Source organism: Lemur catta, chromosome 2 (assembly GCF_020740605.2).
Source record: "Lemur catta isolate mLemCat1 chromosome 2, mLemCat1.pri, whole genome shotgun sequence".
Classification (NCBI taxonomy): Eukaryota; Metazoa; Chordata; class Mammalia; order Primates; family Lemuridae; genus Lemur; species Lemur catta.
Genome location: NC_059129.1, coordinates 124,651,585 through 124,678,763, shown reverse-complemented (window position 1 = coordinate 124,678,763; position 27,179 = coordinate 124,651,585). Strand labels below are relative to the sequence as shown.

At 39.9% G+C, this 27,179-nt stretch overlaps 1 protein-coding gene across 1 annotated transcript in view; it reads right to left on the bottom strand.

Moving 5' to 3' along the window:
* The window catches only part of ARFGEF3 (ARFGEF family member 3), a 134,356-nt gene that overhangs the window by 4,145 nt on the left and 103,032 nt on the right, over positions 1-27,179 (bottom strand). The window contains exons 21-32 of the mRNA XM_045544450.1: positions 25,021-25,166; positions 23,209-23,388; positions 18,485-18,629; positions 17,010-17,132; positions 14,324-14,427; positions 12,485-12,629; positions 9,795-9,923; positions 8,269-8,445; positions 6,601-6,715; positions 5,676-5,778; positions 5,316-5,447; positions 3,018-3,139 (exon numbers count right to left, since the gene is read on the bottom strand). Coding sequence (XP_045400406.1) covers positions 3,018-3,139; positions 5,316-5,447; positions 5,676-5,778; positions 6,601-6,715; positions 8,269-8,445; positions 9,795-9,923; positions 12,485-12,629; positions 14,324-14,427; positions 17,010-17,132; positions 18,485-18,629; positions 23,209-23,388; positions 25,021-25,166 — 1,621 coding nt within the window. The remainder of the gene's footprint in view (positions 1-3,017; positions 3,140-5,315; positions 5,448-5,675; positions 5,779-6,600; positions 6,716-8,268; positions 8,446-9,794; positions 9,924-12,484; positions 12,630-14,323; positions 14,428-17,009; positions 17,133-18,484; positions 18,630-23,208; positions 23,389-25,020; positions 25,167-27,179) is intronic.

The window sequence follows — 27,179 nt, the reverse complement described above, 5'->3', positions numbered from 1 at the left end:
AAAACAAACCAAATAACAAAAGCCCCATGTGAGAGCTGCTCAACAGACCACTGCCTGGAGGAACAGCTCTCCTTACAAATGGGCCTGACACTTCAAGGTCACTCCCCTAGGATCCAGACCCCGGAAGCACAACCAGAGGGATGAGCTGAATCAGCCCTCTGCAGATGTAAAAAGCCTTGGCCCACAGGGATATTTTCTGTTACTTCCCTGGGAAACGGAAAGCCATTTTCTAGCAAATACCTGAAAAGAGGGCTAGCACAAAGCCACCTTTGGGATTGTGGAATATCTTTATCAACCAACACCATCTTTTTGATGCTTTAAGATATAAAATTGCTAACTGTGCATGTATAAAAGGACAGAACATATCCTTTATTTTAGGTTTGAGCTAAATGATGCAGCAAGAAGGAAACAGGGGAAGGGGAAACTTTCAGAAAGATACAGAAACAGTGAAATAACTTTATAGATATGTAATTCTTAATCTTCTATGCTGACAGACAAGAAAGATCTCAAACAAAATCAACAAATAACTTTCCAATTCATTGGTACCCAAGTGTTTCCACCTTTTTCTCAGCACACTTTTAAGAAGGGGACTGCAATCTGAGTTTGAAAGCCAGCCTGCAGATTGGATAATTGAGAGTTAATTGCATAATAAGCATTGACTTAAAACATGCTAATGTATCAGAGATAAACAGATTCATAGTTTAAAATACAGCTTAAAGCTGTAATTAAGATGTGGATTGTGTAAAGTTTGGGGCTATGAATGTTAAAGCTATTAAAACCAACCAACCAACCCAGATTTCTCTTTATTTCAATGCTCTGATCTGTTTTAGTTTAGGTCTTTTTTTCCATGGTGATTTTAACATGGACCTTTAAGGATCCACCTGACCAGTATATAACAAACTTTCCTTAAGTTGTTAAGGATCTTCCACTGTATCCCATGCTAAATTAAGCGTTGCCTCTGCTAACTTAAAGAATGTTAGGGAATGTCTTTTGGCTCAGTGGGATTGGCTAAAACATTTAATATGCTTTTCCTATTTTACTTAACTACAGTGAATAATTGCCTAGTGAAAGTGCTAAGTAAATTTTACGAGCCATGTTGATATATTTTTAAATCTTAACTTTTTAAACCAATAACATAAGAACATTAGGTTATTCTGTCATTCCTATGTTATGTTCTATTTGTAATTTGAAGTCAGCCTATTATTCCTTTTTCCCTACTTTTACTTCAAAGATGCTCCAGTAAGAAGAATTTGCTCAATGGGATCCAGAAATATAAAAAAAGGAAAAGAGCTAGGAAAAGAAATGAAAGTAGGTCAATGTTTAAAGATGTGAAAGACTAACATTTAAAACTAGTGACTGGCAGTTGAGGGAGGCAGGGGCTAGAACTGGGGAGGATACATTTACATGGGACATTGGGAAAGTTCTATTTCTGAAGTTGGGTAGCAGGTTCATATTTATTTTAGTTTTTATTCATGATTTATAACTTCTGAACATTCCATATAGTCTTTTATATGTACCAACATTTGAGTAAAACAAATCATTACCTAGGAATTTCACCCACATGGTTGTATTAATCAAATTGCTATGCTAACCAGCTAACTTTTGGACAAATCTCTCAGAGCTCATAAAATGATACCAATTGTCTTAAATTGGATTGCTATAATAAAATACCATAGAATGGGTGGCTTTTAAATGATAGAAAATGATTTCCCACAGCTATGGAGGCTGGAAGGCTGAGGTCAGGGTGAGGGCCCTCTTCCCCATGGCAGACGACTATATTTTCATTGTATCCTCACGTGGCAGAAAGAGGGCTGACTCACATCTCTTCTAAGGGCACTAATCCCATTCATGAGGGTGGACCTAATTTCCTCCCAAGGTCCCATCTCCTGATACTATCACACTGGGGGTGAGGATTAAAACATACGATGTTGACATATGGACAAATATTCAGTCCATTGCCCCAACTCTCTGCCTAAAATGGAAATGGGAAAGGGCAGAGGCCAGACATTTAGGAGACCCAGTTCTGATTCTGACTCTCCCACTTTACAGTTGTGTGTCCTTGACTAAGTGACCCAGCCCCTCTAAATGTGTTGTCATGGGTAAAATGGGAGTGGAAACATCTACCCTCTGGTCTTCACATACAGTGAGTGCTCAAATGCTTATCATTACCATTAATGTGTCAGCAGTTTAAAAATGGAAATGTCAGTCTTGCCTTCATCTTCAACTCTAGGAACAATCTTTTTTTCCTGCAGAATGATAGTATTTAAAAAGGCAAGTTTCTTGGCAGAGCACAGATCTTTTTGTCTCCTGACAACCATGTTAATTCATGGAAAAGTTTATGTATTTCTCACAGAAACAATATGAACCATGCCTCAAGTTACAATAAAAAAAAAAGGTTTATAATATGTATGGTGTTATGGGCTGGGCGTATCCCTTATAAACTCATATATTGAAATTCTAAGTACTAGGGTACCTTAGAGTGTGACTATATTTTGGAGATGTGACTATATTTTGGAGAAAGAGTTGTTACAGAGATAATTAAGTCAAAATGAGATCATTAAGGTGGGTCCTACTCCAATATGACTGGTGTCCTTATAAGAAAAGGAAATTTGGACATAGACATGTACAGAAGACACAGGAAGAAGACAGCTAACTACATGCTAAGGTGAGAGACCTCAGAAGAAACCCTGCCAACACCTCGATCTCTTACTTCTATTTTTCCCCTCCCCCATGCACTTGATCTCTGACTTCTAGACTCCAGAATTGTGAGAAGTAAATTTCTGTTGTTTAAGTTACCCAGTCTGTGGTACTTTGTCATGGCAGCCCAAGCAAACTGATATATATGAAATGTGAGAAATTTGGTTAAAAGGCTAACAGTTTTTATGAAAGCTTTTTCCAAATGACTCCACATGTTTTCAGTATTCTTGGCCAAAGTTTGGATTACAATGAGCAAGAGCTGGGAATAAGTGAACTTTCTTATTTTTATGTGCTCTACGTGTTGAAACTTAGGTGCTCACCTTTTCTTGGTGTGTCCGTTGGGTTTCTCATCAGGAGGCAGCTCAATGATGAGCTGACAGGACTGAGCATGATCGAAGTTGTTTGGAGTCTTTGGGGAACACTGGGTGTCCAACATAAACACCTGCACAGGGACACAAAGGCACAGTTCAGAACCTCACCTCCTCGACTGGCTCCACCAGAGATTAGCTGGATGGTCTTGGGCAAGTTGTCGATTCTGTCTACTCATTTCCTAAGCTATAAAATGAGGCTGAGAATGGTTTCCTACCTGGTGTGTTTATTGAAAGAATTAAGCGAGTTGATTTATATGTATTACGTAGGCAAAGCATTAGAACAGAAGAGTAAATACTCAATGAATGTTAGCTGCTGACACTAATAACGCTACTAGTTCTACCATTTGACAATTCATTACACTTCAGATAGAAAGCACTGACATTTAATATTAAGAGTAAATAAAGAAGGGCTATGTTTGTAAAAGGTCATCTCTGATTTTGAGTCTGTTTGGTATCCTATTATATCCAACACAGGAATAAGAAATTAATTAGGACTTCTGTCAGGACTACTGATGTGGCCATGTGACTCTACTAGGCAATGGCAGACGTAACTAAGAAAATAGTAAGCACTTACTGGATCTCTGATCCTAATGATTTCACTTTACACGACTTGAAATACCTTCACTACTTTACTTTGGAAAGATTAGAAAATTTTAAAGAAACCTTTTCTTTCCAAGTCTTATAAGAATTATCAGATTATTGAATATGGGGTTATCTTAAGAGTTAATATGGGGGAAAGGTTTTAGACTGAGAAAGACAGACATATTAAGAAGCTAAAGATTCACTGAACACTTCTCACTGTTCTTCTCCATTAATGATCTATTTCAGAAGAGGAATCCATTGACATTTTCACATTCTCCCTATATGGTTGGATGTAGTCGTAAAGACGTATGCACACGTAAAAAGTCTTTATCTAGTTGGGTATAATAGCTTCTTATTTAGAGAAGTTATTCCTTTAGAGGGCCGCCCTTTTGGTTTCTCTGCTATTGCTCCTAGCCACACTGTAGCTGCAGCAGTCACAACTGCCATGCTGTTGGCAGTGGCTCTTTATGGCAGCCTCACAGCTGTTCTTCTGTCCTGACTTCTGCAGACGGGCCATGGAGGCTTCCGTGGGATGTGCCTCCCTCCCTTCAGAACCAGCAGAATCACCATGTCCTGGATGTTATGAATGTGCTCACAGCAGATGATGTGAGCAACTGGAGGTAAAAAGTTCTTGACCCACTACCTGAGGAAGCTGTACAGATGCCAGACCTGCCTAGGAAACTTCTCAACTGATAGAGTTCCTTACCTGGGTAATCGGGGGATCCTAGATTATCAGTGTGCTAAGAGAAAACTTTATTAAGAATTCAAGCAGATCTTGTAGAGAAAAAGAGACTTTTGAATATACCTCCAGTGCATTTTATTCCTTCAAAATTAATACAAATCTGACAGTTCATATACATTTATAAAACCTGTTTAATATTATAAACACAACACATGCAAAATAATTTCTGCATATGAAGACACAATTCAAACATGTCTGTTGCTATGACATGATGGATTGCTTAGCTAGTCAATGATTGTTGGGAACTTTGTCCAATTTTGTTTTTTCACTACTATGCATAGCATTGTTATAAATGTATGTGAATTTAGGGATAGCATTTAGTTATACTGCTGCTGAAAGCCCCATACAGGGTTTCTTACAGGCAGACTGCCATGCCACTTAGGGACATATCTGTAGCTTGTGCTAATACTATAAGGTCTTCTGTGATTCAGTAATTCATTGATTTAACAAATACATACTAAGCATCTTCTCTATGTCTTGCTCTATGAATACCAAGGTAAATATACAGAATATGTTCTCTGTTCCTCAGGTGTTCACAACCAGCTTTTAAATGTTCTGTGTTCTGTATGGGAGATATAAGAAAATATCCAGTAAGTGTGCCATCGTTAGGCACTCATAGTCTAGCAGTAACAATAATATTTCAGCAAATACTTATATGTAGTTGAGGCAAGGTATGGATAAAGTACAGTGGCCAGGCTGCAGAAGGCACTGGAAGATGCAACAAGCAAGAGATGGTGGAGAAGAGATGACACTGTGATCAGGTCCAAGTCATTCCTGGTAAAGAATGGCAAAAGAATGATTCCCAAGGGGCATAAGTTCCTAAGGGAATGAAAGCCAGTTTGGTGATGCACGACCTTCAGGAAGGATTGCCAACACGTATTTCAAGTTTCTAGAATCGCTGAGATCAAAAGCCCAGCCCTTACCTGCTGGGCCATAGCTCGGATGCGCCAGTACTCGGCCTCGGCGCTGGGGGAGGAGGAGGGGGCTGCCACCCGCACCTGGCAGCCTTCCCCGCTGAAGCTCTCCGTGCCGCTGTGGAAGCAGCCCAGCAGGTCCTAGGGAGAAACAGCAGATGATCACTGGGTGGATCCTGGTTCACGGTGCCAGGCCCAGTCTTGGATCTGACAACGTCACTGTGCCTGGGACAAAAGTACTGACCCCACAACTTCTTTCTCACCTTCTGCTCTGAGGAGGCAGGCAGAACATAGGTGCCCCACTTGGTAAGGCATCAGGGAGCTAAGGAAGGTTCGAACCGCTCTGGCTCTCTCCTCCCACCCATTTACCTTCACTGGCTTGAGTGTGGCGGAGAACGCGTCCTGCAGGGCGCAGCAGGCAAGTCTCCACATTTCTTCTGTGAACACGGGGCCCGCTGTCACCAGGACGTACCTGCCCAAGAAACAAGGAAAGAAGTCTGGAATCCAGACACTCCATTGTCACAAAATTCAGGCCCTTATGGACTCACGCTTAGGTTTATTCTGCAGTTTCCCTGCAAGTCTTCCTGTCTCTTATCACTTTTGCCTTCTACCCATCTGATATCCCATTGTCAACATGCTACTTCCTAAACCATTTTACTAAAAAATATCAGTGGATCCCCACTATGTATAGGCCAATGATTAAACTCATACTTGTATGCCAGACTGTATGTATTCTGTACTGATGATTCCATTCTAGCTGCATTTTCCACCATTCCTCTACAAATAATAAACTAAACCAAACCCTTTTATTGTCACTTAAAATAATCCTTATCTCCATGCATTTGTTCATTTTGTTCTTCTACTTGGAAAGTCTCCACCTGTCAAGTGCCCACCTTAGAGGATGTGATCACGTGTCACTGCTATAATGAAGCCCTTGTTGGCAGCTTCCTGTCCTTTTTTGGCATTTACCACTTAACTCCTCACTATTATCATTTTTAGTGTGACCCTCTCTCTGTTACCTCATTTTAAATAGGCTCTAAGCTCCTTGCAGGTAGGGACTTTATATATAAAGTTTACATATATCACTTTCTCTGAACCGGAGTACTCTGTATCATGCCTTATACAATAAATATTTGCTGCCTGAATACAGGAATAAAGAATTGTCAGCACGTAGTCATTTTTAATTACAAAAAACAATCCAAAAAGTGGATTGCTACTACAAGGGTACTTTAATTTCCTTGGATTTTGTAATGAACATTCAACTTCGTAGAGAGTCAGGAAACTTTTTTCTCACCTAATACAGGAGCATCCCACTCTGGAGATGGTTTCCGTGGGCTTGGCCACACATGCCACCAGTAGCTCGAAGAGGTCCCTCAGCATGGCGTTGATCATGCTCTCATACCTGATGTCTACAGGAGAAGGAAAGGGTCAAGGTTTCACTCAGCTCTAGTGTAAAGAGACAGACTTTTGAAATGGCCAAGTATAGCAAAAGAGGGAAGTCTGAGTCATAAAAAGATACATAATTATCTGAGAAAGAAAAACAGAACAATGAGAAAAATGGCCATACCAAAACAAAATCCAGTGAAACTTTTTAAAATTTTTATCCAATTTTAGCTTGTTTCATTCATTTCTAGATAAATCAAGATGAAATATATGGTTCACTTTTATGTGTTGATAAACATGTTTCAAAATCAAATGTATAATTCATCTACTCAAACAGAATAGATAGAACATATAATTAATATAGCCTAAATATTATGCTAGCTGGTAAAAATTTTAAATTTTTTTTAAAAAAGGATAAAATAAAACATATTTTCTTTACTGCTGATACCAAACTAAAATGAATTAACTGCTCTTGAAAAACAAAAAATTTCTAGTCCTACCACTTGTTGAACCTTGTCAGTCTGGCTTCAGTCTGCACACTAGCTCCAGACTAAAGAAAATAACACTTTTAAAAATCACATTTTATTTGTCTAATTCAAGGAATACATCTGCATTTTTTTTCCTCAAGGTCCTTGTAATCACACAGAACCAATTTTCACAGAAGAATCCTCCAGGGTCCCACATTGTGCAAAGCAATGCCCTGGTCAAGAACACAAACCCCTAGGGATAGGGTCACCGGTTACCACCTATATGTGGAAAAACCCACTGTTTTCTTTCTCAATTAGTATTGCTTTTTGCAGGGCAAATTGTCCTTGCTAACCTTAGTAGAGACACAGTTTCTTATCTCTGCCTTGTGACTCTCCCTTGGGGGTCCATGTTCTCTTTAGTTTCTCCACCCTCTCCAGAAAAGACAGCTCTCCCCTTTTACTTCCACACGCCTTTGCCTTCTACGTATTAATACAAGCTCTGTGGCCAGCAGAGATGCAGTGATGTTTCTTCTCCCAGACTTCCAGACCTTCACACATATGGCCCCACTGACACATTCCCCCTGCCTCTAGGTCCCTCTCCATCTGCTAACTTCAACATCCAGTCCACTTCATATCTTTTTTCAAAATGCCACAGATATAACGAAACTTCTCTTCATCTTGAGCCTGTTAAGCTACTTTTTGCCCATAATCGGATCAAAACCTCCTGAGCTGAAGCAGGACAGCAAGATACACCCCTTCTCCACCCCTAGGCTACAGGGATGTTTCTTCTTTTTTATTTATTATATATCTGAATTTATTTCCCCTCTCCTAATGCACAAATATCCTAGACCTCTTATTAGGTATTTTATTTTCAACCATGCATGTATTTTGACTATTCTGTTTGATAATTTTGCAGAGGATACATGGGTATCAGTTTTCTCTTTGATAATCTATTAGAAGGCTGACACTGCCCATGTGTTTCTATTTTAATAATTTCCAGGACAAAAATCATGTTACCAGTATTTGCATTAGGTATTTACTAAGCCCTTTTAGGCAATGATGCTGCCTACTAAAGAAACAGTCCAAATGAACTGCTCTGGCGCTGTGGATACCTGAGTGTAGAAAGCTCTGAATGTGCTCTACCACCAGCTCGCAGGACAGACCGATGGCATGCTTGAAATTTGCAGAGGCCACGTCCCAGTAGGAATGGTCTTTATGGCTACGACGGAGCCAAAGGGACATCACAGGAAGGAGAAGGTGAACAACTGCATAGATACCGAACCCTGGTCCTGCAAAAGAAAAAAGTCAGAGTCAAAATTGTGATATGAGCAACAGCCTGTCACTAAAGGGAAGTGCCCTGCCGTGGCTTGGCATTGCCGATCTCTTTCTCTCCATTCTCTGAGAAAGTACAAGGAAAAAGAATTTACCAGTGATTGGGGAATATAGGATCTTCAGTAGCATTTTTCATAATTAATTATGTCATTAAATATTATTCACAAATATTAATTTTAATGCCTGTAAAATATGTAAATGCTTTTACCATGATTTACTTAACTGCTTTCCATTTAGTGTGCTCATAATTTTTTTATATTCAAGATGTTTCAGCAAATGTATATACATTTTTGTCTTTATTACAGTTAATTTCCTTAGATGATAGACTCCTAGGAGTAGAAATATCGGGTTAAATGCTTCTCACACACATTTAGTGACAATCAATGTGAAGGCAGAAAATTGTGCTGACCAGTACAACAGATTTAGTGGCATATAATTAATTCTATCAAATACTTGCTTGTTATTTGATGGAAGGCTTTTAACTTTTTAACATGTGGGAGTAGTTAAGGTATTTTGTTTTTAAAAAATTCCAATACAAACTTTGGCATAGATTTTGAAAAAGTATCAATTATCAAATCTTTATTATAATGAACACAGACCTCCTCTTCTTACTATGGAATTAATTAGTGGTTTCATTTAGGGTTCTGATTCTGTTAGTAAAAAACTTAAATTTCTATAAAAAGCTTCTTTGATCTCGGGAAAATTGGGATGAATGAATGTGTATACTAAACTTGATTAACTCAGAATAAGAAAATTCCTAAGGGTCATTCTTTTCTTATACTGTCAGGGGCTGCACTAGGTGAGCACTAAATATCTTTTTCCAAACTAATCACCTATGACCTTTACACAAACAAGTTGTTGCTGTCTGGATACTGCATATACTTACGAGCAGTCTGTTTATGTCCGTGGTAGATCAGGTGAACCCAACCCACAGCCCTGGGGCCTGGGCCAAGACAGTGTGACTCTGAGATCCTGCCACAAAGGAAGGCTGTGATCATGGGACATGACCAAGCTAACTGATACCACAGCTGGGGCCCAATTAACATGGGGCTCCTGCACACCCAACTAACTGGCCACGATATTTGTAAATGGACTTCTGGAAAGAAATGCAAACACCACGTGGGATGTATCTTAAACATCACATCATCATAACCATCCAACAAATAATTATTGAGCATCTTCTTTTTGTGAAGCTTTGTGCTAAGTCTAGGAAACAATGAAAACAGATAGACACCTGCACAAATACCTTCCTGAAAAAAGTTGTATGTATAACCACTCCCCCCTAAAACAGATATAGAATATTTACCAGGTGTTTTGGTAACATCTCTCAACAGCTCAAAGAGTAGATCCAAGGTTGGTGGCTGGTGCTGCCGGGGACAATTGGACACAGCTGCTGTTAGCTGCTCCAGCAGGATGATCCAGACTTCTATCAGACCTGCAAACCAAAAAGCAGACTTCTATGAAATCCATTTAGATATAATGTAGAATCATCACACGTTGTATGTAAACTGTCAAGTGCTATACAGAGGTGAGACACCACCCAGTGTGTTAGCATTCAGTGCCCATAAACATGAACAAATTGTGATTGACAGGTTCTGACAAAGTCAAGGGAAAAGAAATTGCTCATATTTCTTCTCCTCCTTTAATAAAATGGTGATATGGTATGTAAATTCTACTGCATCGAAAAGACTGTCAGATTTCTTGGGAGCTGATGATAGCAAAAAATAAAATATCCTATTTCCATTGCCTTGGTCTATCTTCTTCTTCTTTTTTTTTTTTTTTTTTTTTACAAATTAACTTTATTGTGGTAAACACATATAAAAATAGCCATTTTAACATGTGTAATTCAGTGGTGTTAGTTACATGCACCATGTTGTGCAACTATCACTATTTCTAAAACTTTTTCATCATCTGAAATAGAAATTCTCTAACCATTAAGCAGTCATTCTCCCTCACTCTAGCCCCTGTAACTTCTAATCTATATAATATGGTTAATTTTCAGCTGTGATAATGGTATTGTGGCTATATTTGTTATCTTTAAAGAACACACACTGAAACATTTACAGATGAAATGCCATAATGTTTGGGATTTGCCTTAAAATACTATGGAGGGAGAGAGGGGGAGGAAAGAAGAGAGAGAAAAGATATACATGATCCCAGACTGGCCATAAATTGATAATAGTTGAAGCAGGTGATGGGTACATTATACTATTCTGTCTAGTTTTATATATTTTATATATGTATATATTTTGGGTATGATATCTAGTTTTGTATATACTGGCAATTTCTGTAGGGGAAAAAAGTAATTATTTGCCTTTGGAAACCAGAGGAATAATATCTGAGAATATGTTAATGCTGAGAATTGTTTAATTTTTCATACTAACTTAAAGCTATTACTTTTATTATATTATCTACTATGTTTTGACACATAATTATAACTGTAAAGTCCTGAATGAAATGATTATGTGGGCAACTCAAATAGGTGCTTGACTGAACTTTATCCATCAGAAGATGGGCTTCCTAGAAAAAAAACTGATTAATGGTTTACACAAATGGGAAGAGGAATGCTCACTGTTACATATACACCTGTTTAGAACTGTTTTAAGGAATGTATTATAGACAGACAACACTAGCTCCTGCTTATAATTATCTAGGTTGGAGGTTTAAAATGCTAATTTTTTTTCAGTTAATTTAATCATTAAACTGAAACTTCCATTAGGTAACAGCTAGCCAATTTTCAATACTTGAATTGTCTTCTATGTTAGATATTTATTCTTTCCTATAGTTCTTCCTGAGAACTAATCTGAACTCATGATGTTTTATTGTTAATAATCTCCATTGAAAACTGTATATCTTCCAGCCACCCCCATAAATGAATTTATATCACCAAAATTAAAAAAAAGAATAAAAACAAACAAAACCTCCCCTAAAAAATGCTTTTTCGCAAGAGTTTGAAAAAAAACCTATGTCCAGACACTAGACCTATATAAGGGCATGATTTCCATTTCTAGATGCAGAATAGGACAGAGTCTTCTGGGAAGACAGTAGGCGTGAGCTTGAGTTAATCCATCTGAAAATTATCCGGTTACTAGACTGAACTCTGATTCACAAGAGGTCACATGGGGCCTAATTTGAAAAAAAAATTATTAAAATTATTCTTTCCATGAGCCTTCAGCTTCACTAGTCACAGATAGATTCTTTCTTTAGTAATGGCTTAATTTCCCCAGTCTCTAACCAAATAGTCCTCCAGGAAGTATTTGTGTAATGATTGTGTTTCCTAAAATATATTAAAGACAATTACCAGCCAATTTAAGTGCCAAGGCACCAATACAACTTCATTCCAATTTGCTAGAGTCAAGAGAATTCATAGTTAGAAACTACATTTAGTGGAATCTGCAAATCTGTATCCATCTAACAAGGATGGGTCTGGAGGCATCTATTGTAAAGTGATGCATTTTGGAAAGTCCATGGAAACTTTAAATAGACTCGTTCTGATAAAATTGTAAAAAATAACAACAAAAACAGATGACCATTCTTATGATATATGCTATGGTTTGAATGCATCTCCCAAAGTTCATGTGTTAGAAACAATCCCCAATGCAACAGTGTTGAGAACTGGGACTCTTAAGAGGTGATCAGGTTTTAAGGGCTCTGCCCTCGTGAATGGATTAATATCATTATCTTGGGAGTGGGTTCCTGATTAAAGGAGGAGTCCAGCTCCTTCCCCCCTCCCTCTAGCGCTCTCTTCTCCTTCTGCCATGGGATGATGCATCAAGGAGGCCCTCACTAGATGCAGACCCCTCAACCTTGGACTTCCTAGCCTCCAGAACTATAGGAAATAAATCTCTGTTCTTTATAAAGTACCTAATCTCAGGAATTCTGTTACAGCAGCACCAAAAGGACTAAGACAATCCATAAGCTACTTAATTTATGGCTTAAGCTTCTGAGCATATGAACATAGAGAATAACATGATTTAGTCCAATCAATTAACTTACCAGTGTCATCATCAAAATCAGACAGGATGGATTCAATTCCGTCCTCACTGCTGGCTGACTGCTCCTGAAGTCTTCGAGGCAAGCTAGCAAGTCGCCCACTAAGGAATATTGGCTTCAAGGGCATTTTGTAGATTTTGGCCAATAACTAAATTTTAAAAAAATGCAATTATATATTGGAAAAAGCTGTACTCTGGGTGTTAAAGAACAATGAAATTATACACCAGTACTAAAGGGAGACAGGAAACTAGAGAAGCCACCAATGTATAAAAATTTCAAAGTTGGTTGTGATTTGGATTTATAAAGGTAGTTTACAGGAGGCATTCATCCCATGAAGCAGATGAAACGGCACTCAATGGCAACAAAAAAGTGGGAAAAAGGACCCTATGGATAATTTTTCAGTGTTTTAATTACATATGAGTTTTATAGACTTTTAGAAAACTGCCAAGGGAACTATGGCACATGGCAAGAATTTCTGCCTATGGGAAAAAATGTTCAATGGGGATCACTGAGAAGTCTGCAGGCAAATGGGATACCAGATTGATTTCCCCTCCCCTGACTCAACCTCTAAGGAAACACAGGGGCAAGAATGACTGGGGAAAGGGAGGACTTTGGGGCCAGGTGGGAGAGATGAAGGTCTCAGAGCTGACAGAGTGGCCTGGGCTCTTTATTCACCTCTTGCTACAAGGGCCCAGGCCCCCAGGGATCCCTGTTGCTGGGACAGACTCCCAAGGATCCTTCTGTCTTCATGAATTGGAATTGTGTCTGCCATGCCCACACTGTTCTAGAAACCAGGGAAACGGCTGTGAGCAAGATAGACAAAATTCCTGTTCTCATGGGTCTTACATACTAGAATTCTGTCACAAATAATAAATAAAATCTAACATAAATGCTATAAGAAAAACTGAACAGGTTGTACTAGAAAGAGTGATGGGGTGTGAGGGGAACATTGGCAGGAGCTGGCAGATCTTTTAGTCCTGGGTCTCTCTGAGGAGGTGATGTTTCAGATACAGAGTGCCACACGGAATCTGGGGAGAGCATGTCCAGGCAGAAGCAGCAGCAATGGCCCTGGTCAGGAATGAGCTGGTGTATTTGGGGGGCAGAAAATCAGTGGGTTGGAGGGAAGGATCTGAGGGTGGAAGGGAAGGCAGCTGGAGGGAGAAGTTAGGGCTGCATGTGTTCCTGAGGCCATGGCTTAATGCCACCAAGGGACAAGGTAAAAACACAGCCCAGAAAAGACCCGGGGGGGACACGCTTGGGAAGACAGCAAAGAAACTATTAATTGAGGACTGTCATTGAAGCCTAGAGGAGAAAGGGCTTCAGCAGGTAGCATCTCGCTTGTTGGCCACTGAAGCAGAAAAGACAGTGCGTGAAGGTCCCTGCTCACTTTGATAAGACAATAAAGTGGCTCTCTTTACTGGGTCTTGATTGAACATGTCCCTCTTTCTTTTTTAAATGTCCCTTTTCACTGTTTGCACCCCCACCCTCTCCTTTTGGGGACTATCAGGAAGATTTCCCATGACCCCATGACCTCTTTCCCTACAGCCGGATGCAAATATAGAGATTATGCAAACATAGAGATTGTAGAGCCTGAAGGAGAAGTTTCAGGGATCTCAGGACCCAACTGTGTGTTCTAGCATGTTTTCATTATTTTCTTTTCTTTGTGGAAAGGGTAGGGACAAAAATTTATACTCCAAATCTAAGCCCTAATCTCCTCAGAGACAGCAGAAAGCATTTCTCCTGGGCTTCAGCGACAACATCCACATGTATCTGGCCGACATCTTCAGACGCAGTTTCTGCCTGGGAGCTCGGGGCGGGCACCTCCGGGTAATCTCCGCGTACCTGAGAACAGCGCCGGAGGTAATCCAGGGCCGGCAGGCACAGGTCTGTGGACGCGGCTCCCGGTCCTGGGACACAGTCTCCAATCTCTTTGCAGTCCACCTCCCCTGGGGCAGGCGCGGGGGACAGAGACCAACAAAGTTACCCTCACTTGCCTCCTTATAACAGGAGACCTATTATTCACATTGCATTAATTCACCAAATATTTACTAAAATAGAAAAGAAAAATTACCCTCAATAGCACAACCCTGGGGAAAATCCTGAGAAATATCCTTGCAGGCATTTTTTCCCCACTGCATGTGTCTATGTTAGATACAGCTCGGATCACACTGTACATGTTATTTGGTTGGGATTATACTGTTTTGCAACTCCCCCTTTCACCAAACAACGAACATTTCTTCATGTTCTTTCACGGTACTCTCAGTGGCTGGATGGTGTTCTTTTGTACACGGCCACACTGGAATAGACATCTCCAGGCCCTGCTGTTGGACTTCTGAAGCTTTGATGATAAGGGACAGTCCCAGAGACAGGCCCTGGAGTGGGCTGGAAGGAAGCACTCCCTCTCTCTCTTTGGAAAAGGACCTCGATCGTCGCCAATACACAGCACTAAATGGTGATGATAAATGAGGACTCTGGGAAGAGTCTAAACATCTGGGGCTTGGGGACAGAGACTACTTAATTGAATTTAAATGATTTCTATTTTTTGTACACATCCAGAGATTTAACAAATCTGTAGAGGGGCATCTAGATTTTCTATAGGAATAGTAACAAGAATTATTATTTTTCTTTTCATAATGAATCTATCTCTATACTTTTAATAAAATCATTTCACAGTACTATAATTGTTTCTAATTATCTATAATTGTAGCAGCTAGCACCATGCCTTGTGGGTAAACAGACATAATTACTAGGCATTAGTTAAAATTCAGAAGCAAAGAGGCATGTTTCTCCTTTAAAAAAAAGAAAGATAAACATATCTTATGTTTTAGATCAGGGGTTGGCAAACTTTTACTGCAAAAATCCAGACAGTAAATGCTTTAGGCTTTGTAGGTCATACCGTCTTTATTGCAACTTCTCAGCTCTGCTGTAGCATGAAGGCAGCCATTGACAAATGAGCATGGCTGTATTCCAATAAAACTTTATGCATAAAAACTGTCAGTGGGTCAGATTTGGCATGTGGGCCACAGTGTGCCAACTCCTGGTTTAGATAAATATACCTTATAATATGAACATAGACGAGGTCAAATTCATGTTGAAATAAACAGGTGGGAATAAAAAATACATTCATTTCCTGCCCATGACTATAGCAGGTATTGCCAAGTTTTTACTTTGCTGCTGTGTTACACATCCAAGTCTATGCAGATGGCACTCCCTGGAGCCAGGCAGTACGCAGGTACTATGGCCATACTGGGGGTCTGCCTTTTCCACTGACCCCCAAACCCCATACACGTACCTCCACCTTTTGATTCACAGATGAAAACTAGAACCTGTTTTAAACATCTATGTGATAATTAATTTTAGGTGTCAATTTGACTGGATTAAGAGATACCCAGATAGCTGATAATGCATTATTTCTGGGTGTGTCTGTGAGGTTGTTTTGGAAGAGACTGGCATTTGAATCAGTGGAATGAGTAGGAAGATCCATCCTAACCCTGTCACCCAAGGTGACAGGCCACCATGCAATCAGCTGAGGCCTGGATAGAACAAAAGGCAGAGGAAAGGCAAATTCTCTTTCTCCAAAGCCGGGACACACTTCTCCTGTCCTAGGCATCAGAACTTGAGGTTCTCCAGCCTTTGGCCTCAGAATGAGAGTTATATCATTAGCTTCCCTTTCTGAGGCCTTCAAACTTGGACTGAGTCATGCTACCAGCTTCTCTGGTTTTCCAGCTTAAGACAGCCTATCATGGGACTTCTTAGCCTCCATAATCACATGAATATTTTAAGAATTGGAATTTAAAAATTAGAATAAAATTAGAATTTTCAATCTCAGAATATTCAATATTATATTCAATAATTGTCCTTATGCAGACAACTAGTCTCCTCAATGTCACATAATTTGCAGCCTGCATTAATTTTCCAGCTTCTTTGCAAAAGTTAAGAATGCCTCCTGCCCTAGGTTTCATTAATTGTAAATATAATTTGGAAGTGCAGAAAGCCCCCTCCACATTGAGGCCTCGTGTTTCAAGAACTACCTAGCTAATTTTATGCTTAATTTAGGAACACTTTAATACAATAGATTCTTGCTATGCAACATGAACTGCTATAGCAGATTTTTATATAGCACAGGTTTATCTGCGGTGAAATGAATGGGAACGGTAGTTAGTTAAACCACAAGTTTAGAAGAAACTCAAAAGTTTTGAGAGTTTCACTATGGAGAGCTCTTAGACCAGGAGCCTGAGAACCTTTTTAAATAGGGCAATTATGAGGTTGATGTTATTCTTTGAAAATGAAGTTTTTATAAAATATAGATTGAAAATATGCTACAAGATATTCATGACCACAATAAAAGGTATCAATCTTGGACAAGATCCAATCTACTTTCACAGTAAGCTTTCTACTTTTGGGTACACGGCACTCCACCACCTGCTTAACCCCAGGACGCCTGCCTGTGCCAGGCAGTCTGTGCCCTGTCTCCAGCCACACAAAACCACCCTGGAAAGGGTCCTCAGCCATGGAGGACTCCACTTACCCAGTCCTTTGACAAACTTCATAAGGCACATGATGTAACTAGTGGCTGCGTTAGCAAAGACCTGGATGTTGTCGGTATTGAGAAAAGCTTCAAATACATCAAACACTGGAGCTTGGCCTTTTCCTGAGGGAGGGAGATCGTAGAATTTTAACAAAGTAAGTTTCTACCCTTCAGGTTTCCCATACTCCCAGAACCTTCCACAGAGCCCTGGGAAAGATCTACTGGAGAAAGGCCCAGGCTTTTTGACTGGGCCACTGGCTTGGCTCTGATGCTGTCCTTCTCAGCTCTGCCTGCAGGAAGCCACAGGAAGGCTAGGAAGAGAGAGCTTGAGAGAGAAACGAGGGCAAAGCTGGCTGGATTCAGGGCTGAACCAATGTGTTGGTCTATAGGGCAGTGAACTATGTGGCCACTGTAATACTCTTGCACAGATAATCATAGAATATCTACAGGGAGGGGCAGGGCAGGTTTAGACAAACCTCTGATAGCATATGCAAATTCATTCATACCTATGCAGAAAAGAGTTAACATAGGAGGCCTGAGACCACTATCCTTTTAGAAAGGCTTGCTTGGTTGACCTTTGGCTGGCATCCAGGAACTTGGCTCTCAGAATATTCCCAGGCCACAGTTAACTGATAAGGGTAGTTCAGCGTGCCAAGACTGTCTGTGCAAACAATATGGTTTATGCTGAAGACCTGCTTCCCTTCGGGGAGTCTGGAATTTTGGTATGTGCAAGACAGAGGGTGTCTACATGATCAGCCCATGGATAGGTCTCTAACGGGCTTCCTTGGGCAGAAACATCGCAAACATGTTGTCGTGTTTTCACTGCTGGGGAAGAGTGTGCTCTGTGTGATTCTCTCGTGGGAGGGCAAGACCATATGGAAGCCAATGAGTAGATTTCTCCAGATTCTCTGTCTTTTTCCCTTATAATCTGTGTCTTTACTACATTAACAAAATAAATGTTAGACTTGAGCTGTGTAATAAATCTTGCATAACTAAATGCTGGGTCCCATGAGTCCTTCTGGTGGGTTTCTGAATATAGGGGTGTCTTGGGAACCTCAGAGACAACATCCCTGGGCCCTGGCATGCTTCATGGTATCCACCCATTCCCAGCCAGACCTAATCTCTCCAATTCTGATTCCTCTGTGTTATGATACTTTTCTGCTTCTTCCAAGCAAGTGGATAACATTTTTTCTTTTTGGCATTGAGAACGAACTCAACAGAGCAATGTGTAAGTGAAACAACAGGAACTTCTCTGCCTTTTGTTCACTTGTCAGTGAGAGCAGGGCCTGACAATGCTCAGAGCTCTCAGCCTGCTGGCAGAACGCAGAACTTGTGTTCCTGCTGTGTCACATAACTTCTGGCTAATAAAACATGGCTGAATGTCTGTTTTCCCTGTTGTTCAATTTTTTTTGATAGCATGAAACTTGGCACAGAGAACTAATGCTCCATGGCAAGACTCATCCAAACATTCTTACCCATGGAGTAGTCACCAACCAGGTATTCCTTCACCTCAGACTTGTTCCCGCTGTGCACTGTTTCCAGGGCACTGAACAAGGGCCTCCACCCGGACTGGATCTGCGTGGAACACACTTCCACCAGCTCGCCAATGGATGTCACAACCTGGCAGAGGCAAAGGAGGTGGCATTTAGAATCCTCTCCTTGCAAGGGGCAGAATTTCTGGGAAGGGTGATATAGTGACTTCTCTGCCCCCTATTTGGGGGTTAATTTTAGTGAAATAGAAAAACCAGAACCCAGACAAACTCACTCAAAAATCTTCTAAATAATCAGCCATATTGTATTTGCCTTTCACTAATGACTAATATTGCTGAGCAACTTTTCACATGATTAGCTATCTGTAAATATTGTGCTGTTTTTGTAAATTGGGTTCGTGTTTTCTTATTATTGTCTTTTTATTACTGTTTTTAGAGTTCCTTGTGTATTCCTGAGATACGATTTGCAAATATTTTTTCACAGCCTTGGGCTTATCTTTTTATTTTTATTTAATGGTGTCTCTTGAAGACTGAAAGTCTTTAATTTTGATGAAGTACAATTTATCAATTTTTCTTTTAATGGATATTTTTGGTGTCATTTCTAAGAAATCTTTGCTTAATCCAAGGTCTCAAACATTGTCTTCTATGCTTTCTTCTAAAAACATTTATTATTTTCACTCTCACATTTCAGTCATGACCCATTTTGAGTTATTTTTTGTACGTGGCAAGAGGTGAGGGTGTAAGTTTATTTTTATCACATATATCTGAGCACCATTTGCTAAAAATACGATCCTTTCCCACTGTTGAACTGTAATGGCATCTTTGTCAAAAGTTGATTGACCATCATAAACATGAGAATTTATTTCTGCACTCTTTAGTTCCATTGATCTATGTGTCTGTCCTTATGCCAATACTACACTGTGGTGATTAATGAAGTTTTGAAATCAGGTAGTGTAAATTCTCTACATTTGTTCTTTTTCAAATTTGTTTTCTCTATTTCAGATGCTTTGCACGTTCACATAAATTTGAAAATCACCTTGACAATGTCTTCAGAAAAGTCTGCTGGGATAGGAATTGCACTGAATCTGTACATCGATTTAGGGAAATTTGCTGTTTTAAAAATATTGAGCCTTTAAATCCATTAATGTGGCATACCTCACATCTATTTGAATCTTCTTTAATTTCTCTCAGCAATGTTTTATAGTTTTCATGTACAGGTCTTGAACTTCTTTTGCTTTATTCCTAAATATTTTATTATTTGTAATGCTCTTATGAATGGAATTGTTCCAATTTTATTTTTGGATAATTTATCATATATAGGAAGTCAATTGATTTTATTATGTAGAGCTTGTATTCAGTGACCTTGCTAACTATTAATTTTAGAAATTTTTGGTAAATCCCATAGAATTTTCTGTACACAGCCCCATATTATCTGTGAACTACAACAGTTTTACTTTTCTTTTCAACTCTGGATGCCTTTCACTTCTTTAGACAATGAGTCAAAGTTAATGTTGAATAGAAATGGTGAAGGTGGAAATCCTGGCCTTATTTCTGATGATAGGGGAAAAGCATTCAGTCTTTCATCATTACGTGTGATGTTAGATGTATTGTCAAAAATGGGTGATAGATTTTTTCAAATGTTTTTTCTGTATCTATTAAGATGATCATGTGGTTTTAATCCTTTATTCTACGGATATAATACATTACATTAATTGATTTTGAGTTGTTAAACCAGGCTTATTATCCTGGGATAAATTCCATATATCACAGTGTTTTATCTTCTTTGTATCTTGTGGATTTAGTTTGCTAATAATCTTTAAAGGAATTTTTCATCTAATTTCATGATTAGTCTGTAGTTTTCCTTTTTGTGGCTTTGGCATCAGAGTAATACAGGCCTCATAAAATGAAGCTAAGAAGTGTTTCTTTCTCCTTTATTTTCTGATACAGTTTGTGTAGGGTTGCTATTATTTCATCCTTAGTTTATAGACTCCCCAGTGAAACCAACAGGGCTTGGGTTTTTGTGGGAACATTTTTTAAAATTTATGGACCTTTGATTTATTCAATTTGTTAAACAAGAGCTGATGAAATTATTGCCTCCAAAATAATAGTCATGGAAACATGTTACCTATTTTAAAGAATAATATCATTAGTTAGTTACAAAATTTAACTGTAATGATCTTGGTCAAATCAATCCACACGGACAGCTTTGAAGTGTTCAGATGCTAGTTTTTAAATAAAGGTGACAAATACCATTCAGATTCTCATAATTGTTTCCCATAACTCTTCAGGATCTACCTAAACTTGATTCTGGAAACAGTTTAATACACAAGGGTAAGAGAATGACAGTGTAGTCACCAATAATTAAACCAAAGGTGTAATTTTCCAAATCACTTTTAGTAAGACATTTAAAAAGTCTACAGCTACATAAAACTCAAAACAATCTAACTGTTTTTCTACCTGAGATCAAAGTAAGTTTCCTTTTTCCTATCTAAATATAATTCTTGGCATTAAGGTAAATCTGAATTCATGTGATATACTTTGTCAATTTTAAGCTCTACTTTAGAAAATCTTATGCTACATGCATGTTTATATATTTTTCTTCAAAGACTAATGATAAATTTATGAGAGTGATAGGCCTGTAACATACAACCATCACTACAATCTAATTTTAAAACATTTTCATTAATCCCCTCAAAACACTCAGTACCCATCAGTAGTCATTCCCTACTCCACCACCCCACCCTCAGCCGAGGTAACCAATAATGTACTTTTTGTCTCTATAGGTTTGCTTATTCTGGACATTTCATATAAATGCAATTATATAACTTATGGTCTTTTGTGATTGGCTTTTTTCACTTACTGTAATGTTTTCAAGGTTCATCCATGTTGTAGCCCATATCAGTACTTCATTTGTTTGTTGCTGAATAATATTTCACTGTGTGGCTATATCACACTTAATATATCTATCCATTTATCTGTTATTAGAATTTGGGTTGTTTCAACTTTTTGGATATTACGGATAATGTGACTATGAACATCTGTCTATAAGATTTGTATGGCTTTGTTTTCATTTCTTTTGGGTATATACCTTTTGAGGAACTGCCAGACTGTTCTGCAAAGCAACTACACATCTTACCTTCCCACCAGCCGTGCTTGAGCATTTTGATTTCTTCATATCCTTACCAAACTTGCTATTTTCTCTCTTTTTTATTTAGTTATCCTAGTAGGTGTGAAGTGGCATCTCATGTGGTTTCAATTTGCATTTCCCTAAAGACTAATGATGCTGAATATGTTTTCATCCATGCATATTTAATACTATTATGGACATGGTTCTATTTACATCTGTCATTGGATGGATGGATCTCTCTGCATCTGGCATGGATGCAGAGAGAAAGGAATGCTCATACACTGTAGGTGGGGCTGCAAATTAGTACGACCCCTATGGAAAATAGCATGAAGATTTCTCAAAGAACTAAAAGTAGACCTACTATTTGATCTAGCAATCCCACTACTGGGATTCTACTCAAAGGAAAAGAAGTCATTTTATCAAAAAGACACCTGAACTTGAATGTTTATTGCAGCATGATTCACAACAGCAAAGATGTGGAATCAACCCAAGTGCCCATGAATTCATGAATGGATTAACAAAATGTGGTATACACATACCATAGAGTAGTACTCAGCCATAAAAAGGATGAATTAATGCCTTTTGCAACAATTTGGAAGGAACTGGAGACTATTATCCTAAGCAAAGTATCTCAAGAATAGAAAAACAAACACCATATGTAGTCTCTAATAAATCAGAACTAATCAATGGGGACACAAGTACACAGACGAAAGTAAAAGTCATTGGAAATCAAGCAAGGGGGCGGGGGAGGAGGAAAGGGCAAAACCCCACCTAATGGGTACAGTGAACACTATTCAGGTAATGGATACACTTATAGCCCTGACTCAAGTCATGTATCAAAAACATCTGTACCCCCTTAATATTTTGAAATTAAAAAAATAAAAGAATTAGGGGAAAAGAGAGAGAAATCTCCAGTAAGAGCCAATGTTAGAAACAGGCTGATAGCATGCTCAGAGGCGTGGTACTTGGGTTCATTTCTATTTCAGTCTTGGCCTGAGTGCACACTAGCTTTACAAGGTTTGCACTGAGATCTGTCTTCTGTTCCTGTGCCCTTAAGAATGTGATAACCAGAACTTCTGCTTCACCTGATGACAAATTCCTTCAGGGCAAAACCAACTGAAGGGCTCTGTTTACCTCTCTGGCTTCCCATTGTCACTTAGTTTTGGGTGTCTTAATATTCCTTACTTTCTTGCAAGTATGTCAATGGATTTAAAAGGAATTTTTAAACTTTTATTGAACCTTGTTAGTGAATTTCAGAGAGAGAGAGAGCGTGCCTGTGTTCCCAGCCCACCAATGTTAGGTATGAAGTCTCCAGTGAGTTTCTTTACTGTGTGCCTCTCAGAAGAGAGTAGGGCAGGGGTTAGGAATGTAGGCTGGGGATAAGAAGATAGACTGGTATAGCCAGATTGCCTAGGTTCAAATCCCAGTTCCACCAACCACTAAATATGTATTCTTAGCGAAATTGTTTAACTTCTCTTTGTCACAGATTCCACATAGGATTATCAGAAAGAGGAAGGATGCAGAACTCATAGAACAGTGCCTGCCATCGTGGAGATGATGCCGATTACCACGTCACACTGACCTGGTCTTGGACGTCCTCATCACACAACTCCAGCTGCATGATACGCTCAAAAGGTCGGAAGAGTGCTTCATTAAAGTGGAAATGCGGCGGCTCGTTCCAGTCCGTGAGAACCTCTGTCAGTATGTCATGGATGAAGGAAACAGCCTTCTGAGACACATGTCTTTCCTTATGGCAGGCAGCCTGCAAAATGCATGAGAGTGGAACACCGTCAGGACATCCGGCAAGTAACAACGTGGCTTCTAAAGGCTTTCCTAACCCACCTCATTACACGGAGGTGGAAGCAGCAACTCTGTTAAAGTAAAAAATTCTAAAGGATAAGTGTAGATGAACTGCACACTAAATTGCACTTTAAAAAATTTAGCCAGCTTATCAGACACAACTCTAATTTCACGTTAATGTTTCTGGGAAAAATAAAAGTTTCTAGTAATTTCTTTCTTTTTCTGTAACATGACAGTTTTCTTGAATGGTTCAGAACATGCTCAGTATAAGATATCAGAACTCCTCATGGTTTCATCCTTAGCCATGCCCCAAACACTTGAAGGTCAGATGAGTCATCTGTCCCTCAGTGAGGTGGGTCAATTGTCATAATAGCTCCAATTGGTTCTCACCTCCTGGTACCCATGCCCTTTTGTGGTTTCCTCCACACTGACCCTGGGCTTGGATGTGTGACTTGCTTTGGCCAGTGGAACAAAAGCAAACTGTGTAAGTAGAGAATTAAAAAGAAGTTGTGATTTGGGGTTTGCCCTCTTGCTGTTCTCTGGAATCCTAAGAACGCCATGTGAACAAGCTGGGCTGGTTTGCTGGAGGCGAGTCTACTTCCAAGACCATGCAGAGGAGAGTCCCATTTGTCTAGCCTTCCCAGTGAAAGCCATCAGGAGCCAGCTGCCCCATCACCAGCTGACCAGAAATATACAATTAAGGCCAGCTGAGATCAGCCAAGCCTGGCCCAGACCAAAAGAACTTACCCAGATGCGCCTACTTCAAATTTCTGATCCACAGAATCAGGAGCTAAACAAATAGTTGTTGTTTTTAAGCCACCAGGTTTGGGGTGGTTTATTATAGTGTAATAGATAACTGATATATTCTTTCCCCATGATAAGTTGCTATTTGCTACCTCCTTTCTTACCAGAATGTTCTCAGGTTAGTGATTTAAGTTCCAAGAAATATTTTATGACAAATCTCTACCAGAAAAGTGCTAAAGGGCTACTAACAATAGTCATCACTGCAAAACAGGGCAACAGTTTTCCCTATACACTTAGAAGTAGATACTTAGATGCAGAATTGCCATAAAATTGATCACATGAACTGCTTTCCTTTGGAGAATGAAAGGGTCTTAGTATTAATTTTGTTGAGAAAACTGGGACATGTTGTTCCCCTGCAGAAAGGATGCCATCCTGAATATATTTAGCTATAAGAAAAGAGGGACTGGCAGGAAGCAAAGATGTTGCTATATTTCTGTATAAAAACGAAGATATTAAGAACCATGTACTGTCTTTCAGTTCCAGACTACTCAGGTTGACACCAGATCATACAGAAGGAAAAACTGGCTGTGCAAGGCTCCTAGGTGAGTTGTATAACTGTAAAGAAAGAGGGTCCTCGTGAGACCAGGCAAGAACTGCCCTTCAGGGTGACTCTTAGATGCCATGAGGTATAATCACAAAACAGTGATGTCTGTGGCCTGATGATGGGCAAGTTCTCATTGCTCTATGGGCACGGTGCTTCTTGCCCACACACTGACTGGAAGCCCCTGTGCTGGCTCTGCTGTTTGCTGAGTTGTCAGTTCCAGCCTCTCCCCACCTCCCGGGCGCTCACCTCCACCAGGTGTGGGGCCACGAGGCTCCAGCAGCGCATCACATGGAGCAGGGGCCGCGCTTTGCTGCGCACAATCCTCAGCATGGCATCGCCCAGGCGGAACAGGTGGAGAGCGCTTTTCCGGTCTTGGGTGGATTTAACTTCTCCTGTAAGAAGGTAAGACCATAAAAGCCAGAAAGCCCAAACTCAAACAGTCCGAAGCACAGAGAGAGGTTGAAAATCTAGGAACTGTGCTCAGACTAGTGGGATTATTCGGTGTGGGTTAACAAAGGGGAGACAGAGGCCCGGATTTGAGAAGGACTAGGTGGTTCACTCAGCAAGGCCAGAGCCTCTCTCATTCACCACTGTTCCCCAGCACCTGGGACCTGAAGTGTGAGCAATTCTTGTTGCTAAGAGGGGATGGAGTAATGGTTAAGTGGGAGGGCTGGAAAGTCCGACTGCTTGGGCTCAAATCCTGGCTCCACCATTTGGTAGCTGTGTTACGCTGAGCCAAAGAGTTTCTTCTCTAATTATCTCATCTGTAAAATTGGGAAAACACCACCTACTTTTTCAAGTTGCTTTATGACTAAATGTGATAATACACATAAAGTGCTCAGCATCAGGCCTGGCAAATGCTAACTGACCAACATTTTAAAGCTATTATTACTACTGTCATTGTCACCCTTCACAGTCAGCATCTGCTTTGCCAATCCTTAATGGCACCTCTGAAGCCACTGCCAAGCAGGCCAGGCCCCTCTGCTACTCAATAAGGTGTTGATCGACCTGTTGTCTTGCCACAGTGCGATCTTGCCTACCCTGATGTCAGGCCACCTCTGTGCCACTGTCACTGTAGTCTTCCCACTTCTCACTCGCGTCCTGTTGCTTCCCCTGTGCTTCCTATGGAACACTGATCTTTACCTGGCTCTTCCAACCACAACCCTCCTTTCTAATTAGTCTTGCTATATCAAGCTTCAAAATAACAGTACAGATTAAATATCCCTTATCTGAAATGCTTGAGACCAAAGTGTTTCATATTTCAAATTTTTTGAAATTTTGGAATATTTGTGCATATATATATAATGGGCTATCTTGGGAATGGGTCTAAAGTCTCAACACAAAATTCATTGATGTCGCCTATATACCTTTGCACGCAATTTTATTTTTCCCTTGAGGACCCTGAGTAAACTGCGTGTTGTGTGCCTGCATTTTGACTGTGAACAGTCAGGTGTGGAATTTTCCACTTGCAACGGCACATCAGTGCTCAAAAAGTTTTGGATCTTTTAGCATTTCAGATTTTCAGATTAGGGATGCTCAACCTGTAATAATAATCGTGGACATTTACTGGACATATACGCTGCATCAGACATTGTTTTGGTTCTTTACATCTTTAATCACTTTAAGTTTTTAAAGCAGCCTTAAGAAGTAAATACAATTATTGCCATTTCACACAGTAGAAAATTGAGGGTCTGAAAGGCGAAAAGACTTGCCTCAGACGCTGCAGCTGGTAAGTGGTGAAGGCAGCATTTTGACTCATAGCTGACTGAGTCCAAAGCCTGGCTCCCTCGTCCCACGTTTGATGCCTCTTCCCAACCCTGCACTCTTTGTTTTTTGTAAGCTCAGAGTCTACACAAAAGACTCTGAAAGTTACCTCTGGGCTCAGAGATGCTCCAGAAGTCTGATGCATCTGGGATGTTGGCTTTACACAGATAAGCTTTTAAAGTCTACTAAAAACTAGAAGGGAAAGAACTGTGGTTCTCAAATCCCAATCTTCAAGAAGAATGAAAAGGCCGAATATATTGCACTTAGAACTTCGCATTCCTAAGGATAGAAGGGACCCCAGAGGTTGTGCAGTCCAAGGTGTGTCCCCAGCACATGGCTCCATGTCTCTGCCAGAACTCGTCTAAGACAAGGTGCTCATTGTTTCAGCACAACCACCTGTGCTGCTGATGAACAGTTCCATTCGTGAGCAACCTGCCACTCATCTGGGACCCTTGGGCAACTCAGTACAACTCTACTCTCTCTTGTGCAAGGTTGGCCTTTAACAGGGCCTTATCTCTCCACCTGGCCTCCTCGGTGAAGGCAGTGATACTGGCCCACCACTGATGGGATATGCCACTGAGATTAGTTTTTTAAGAGTGGTCTGAGGTTTCTGTTAAGCCTTCCATTTTTCTTTTGCACTG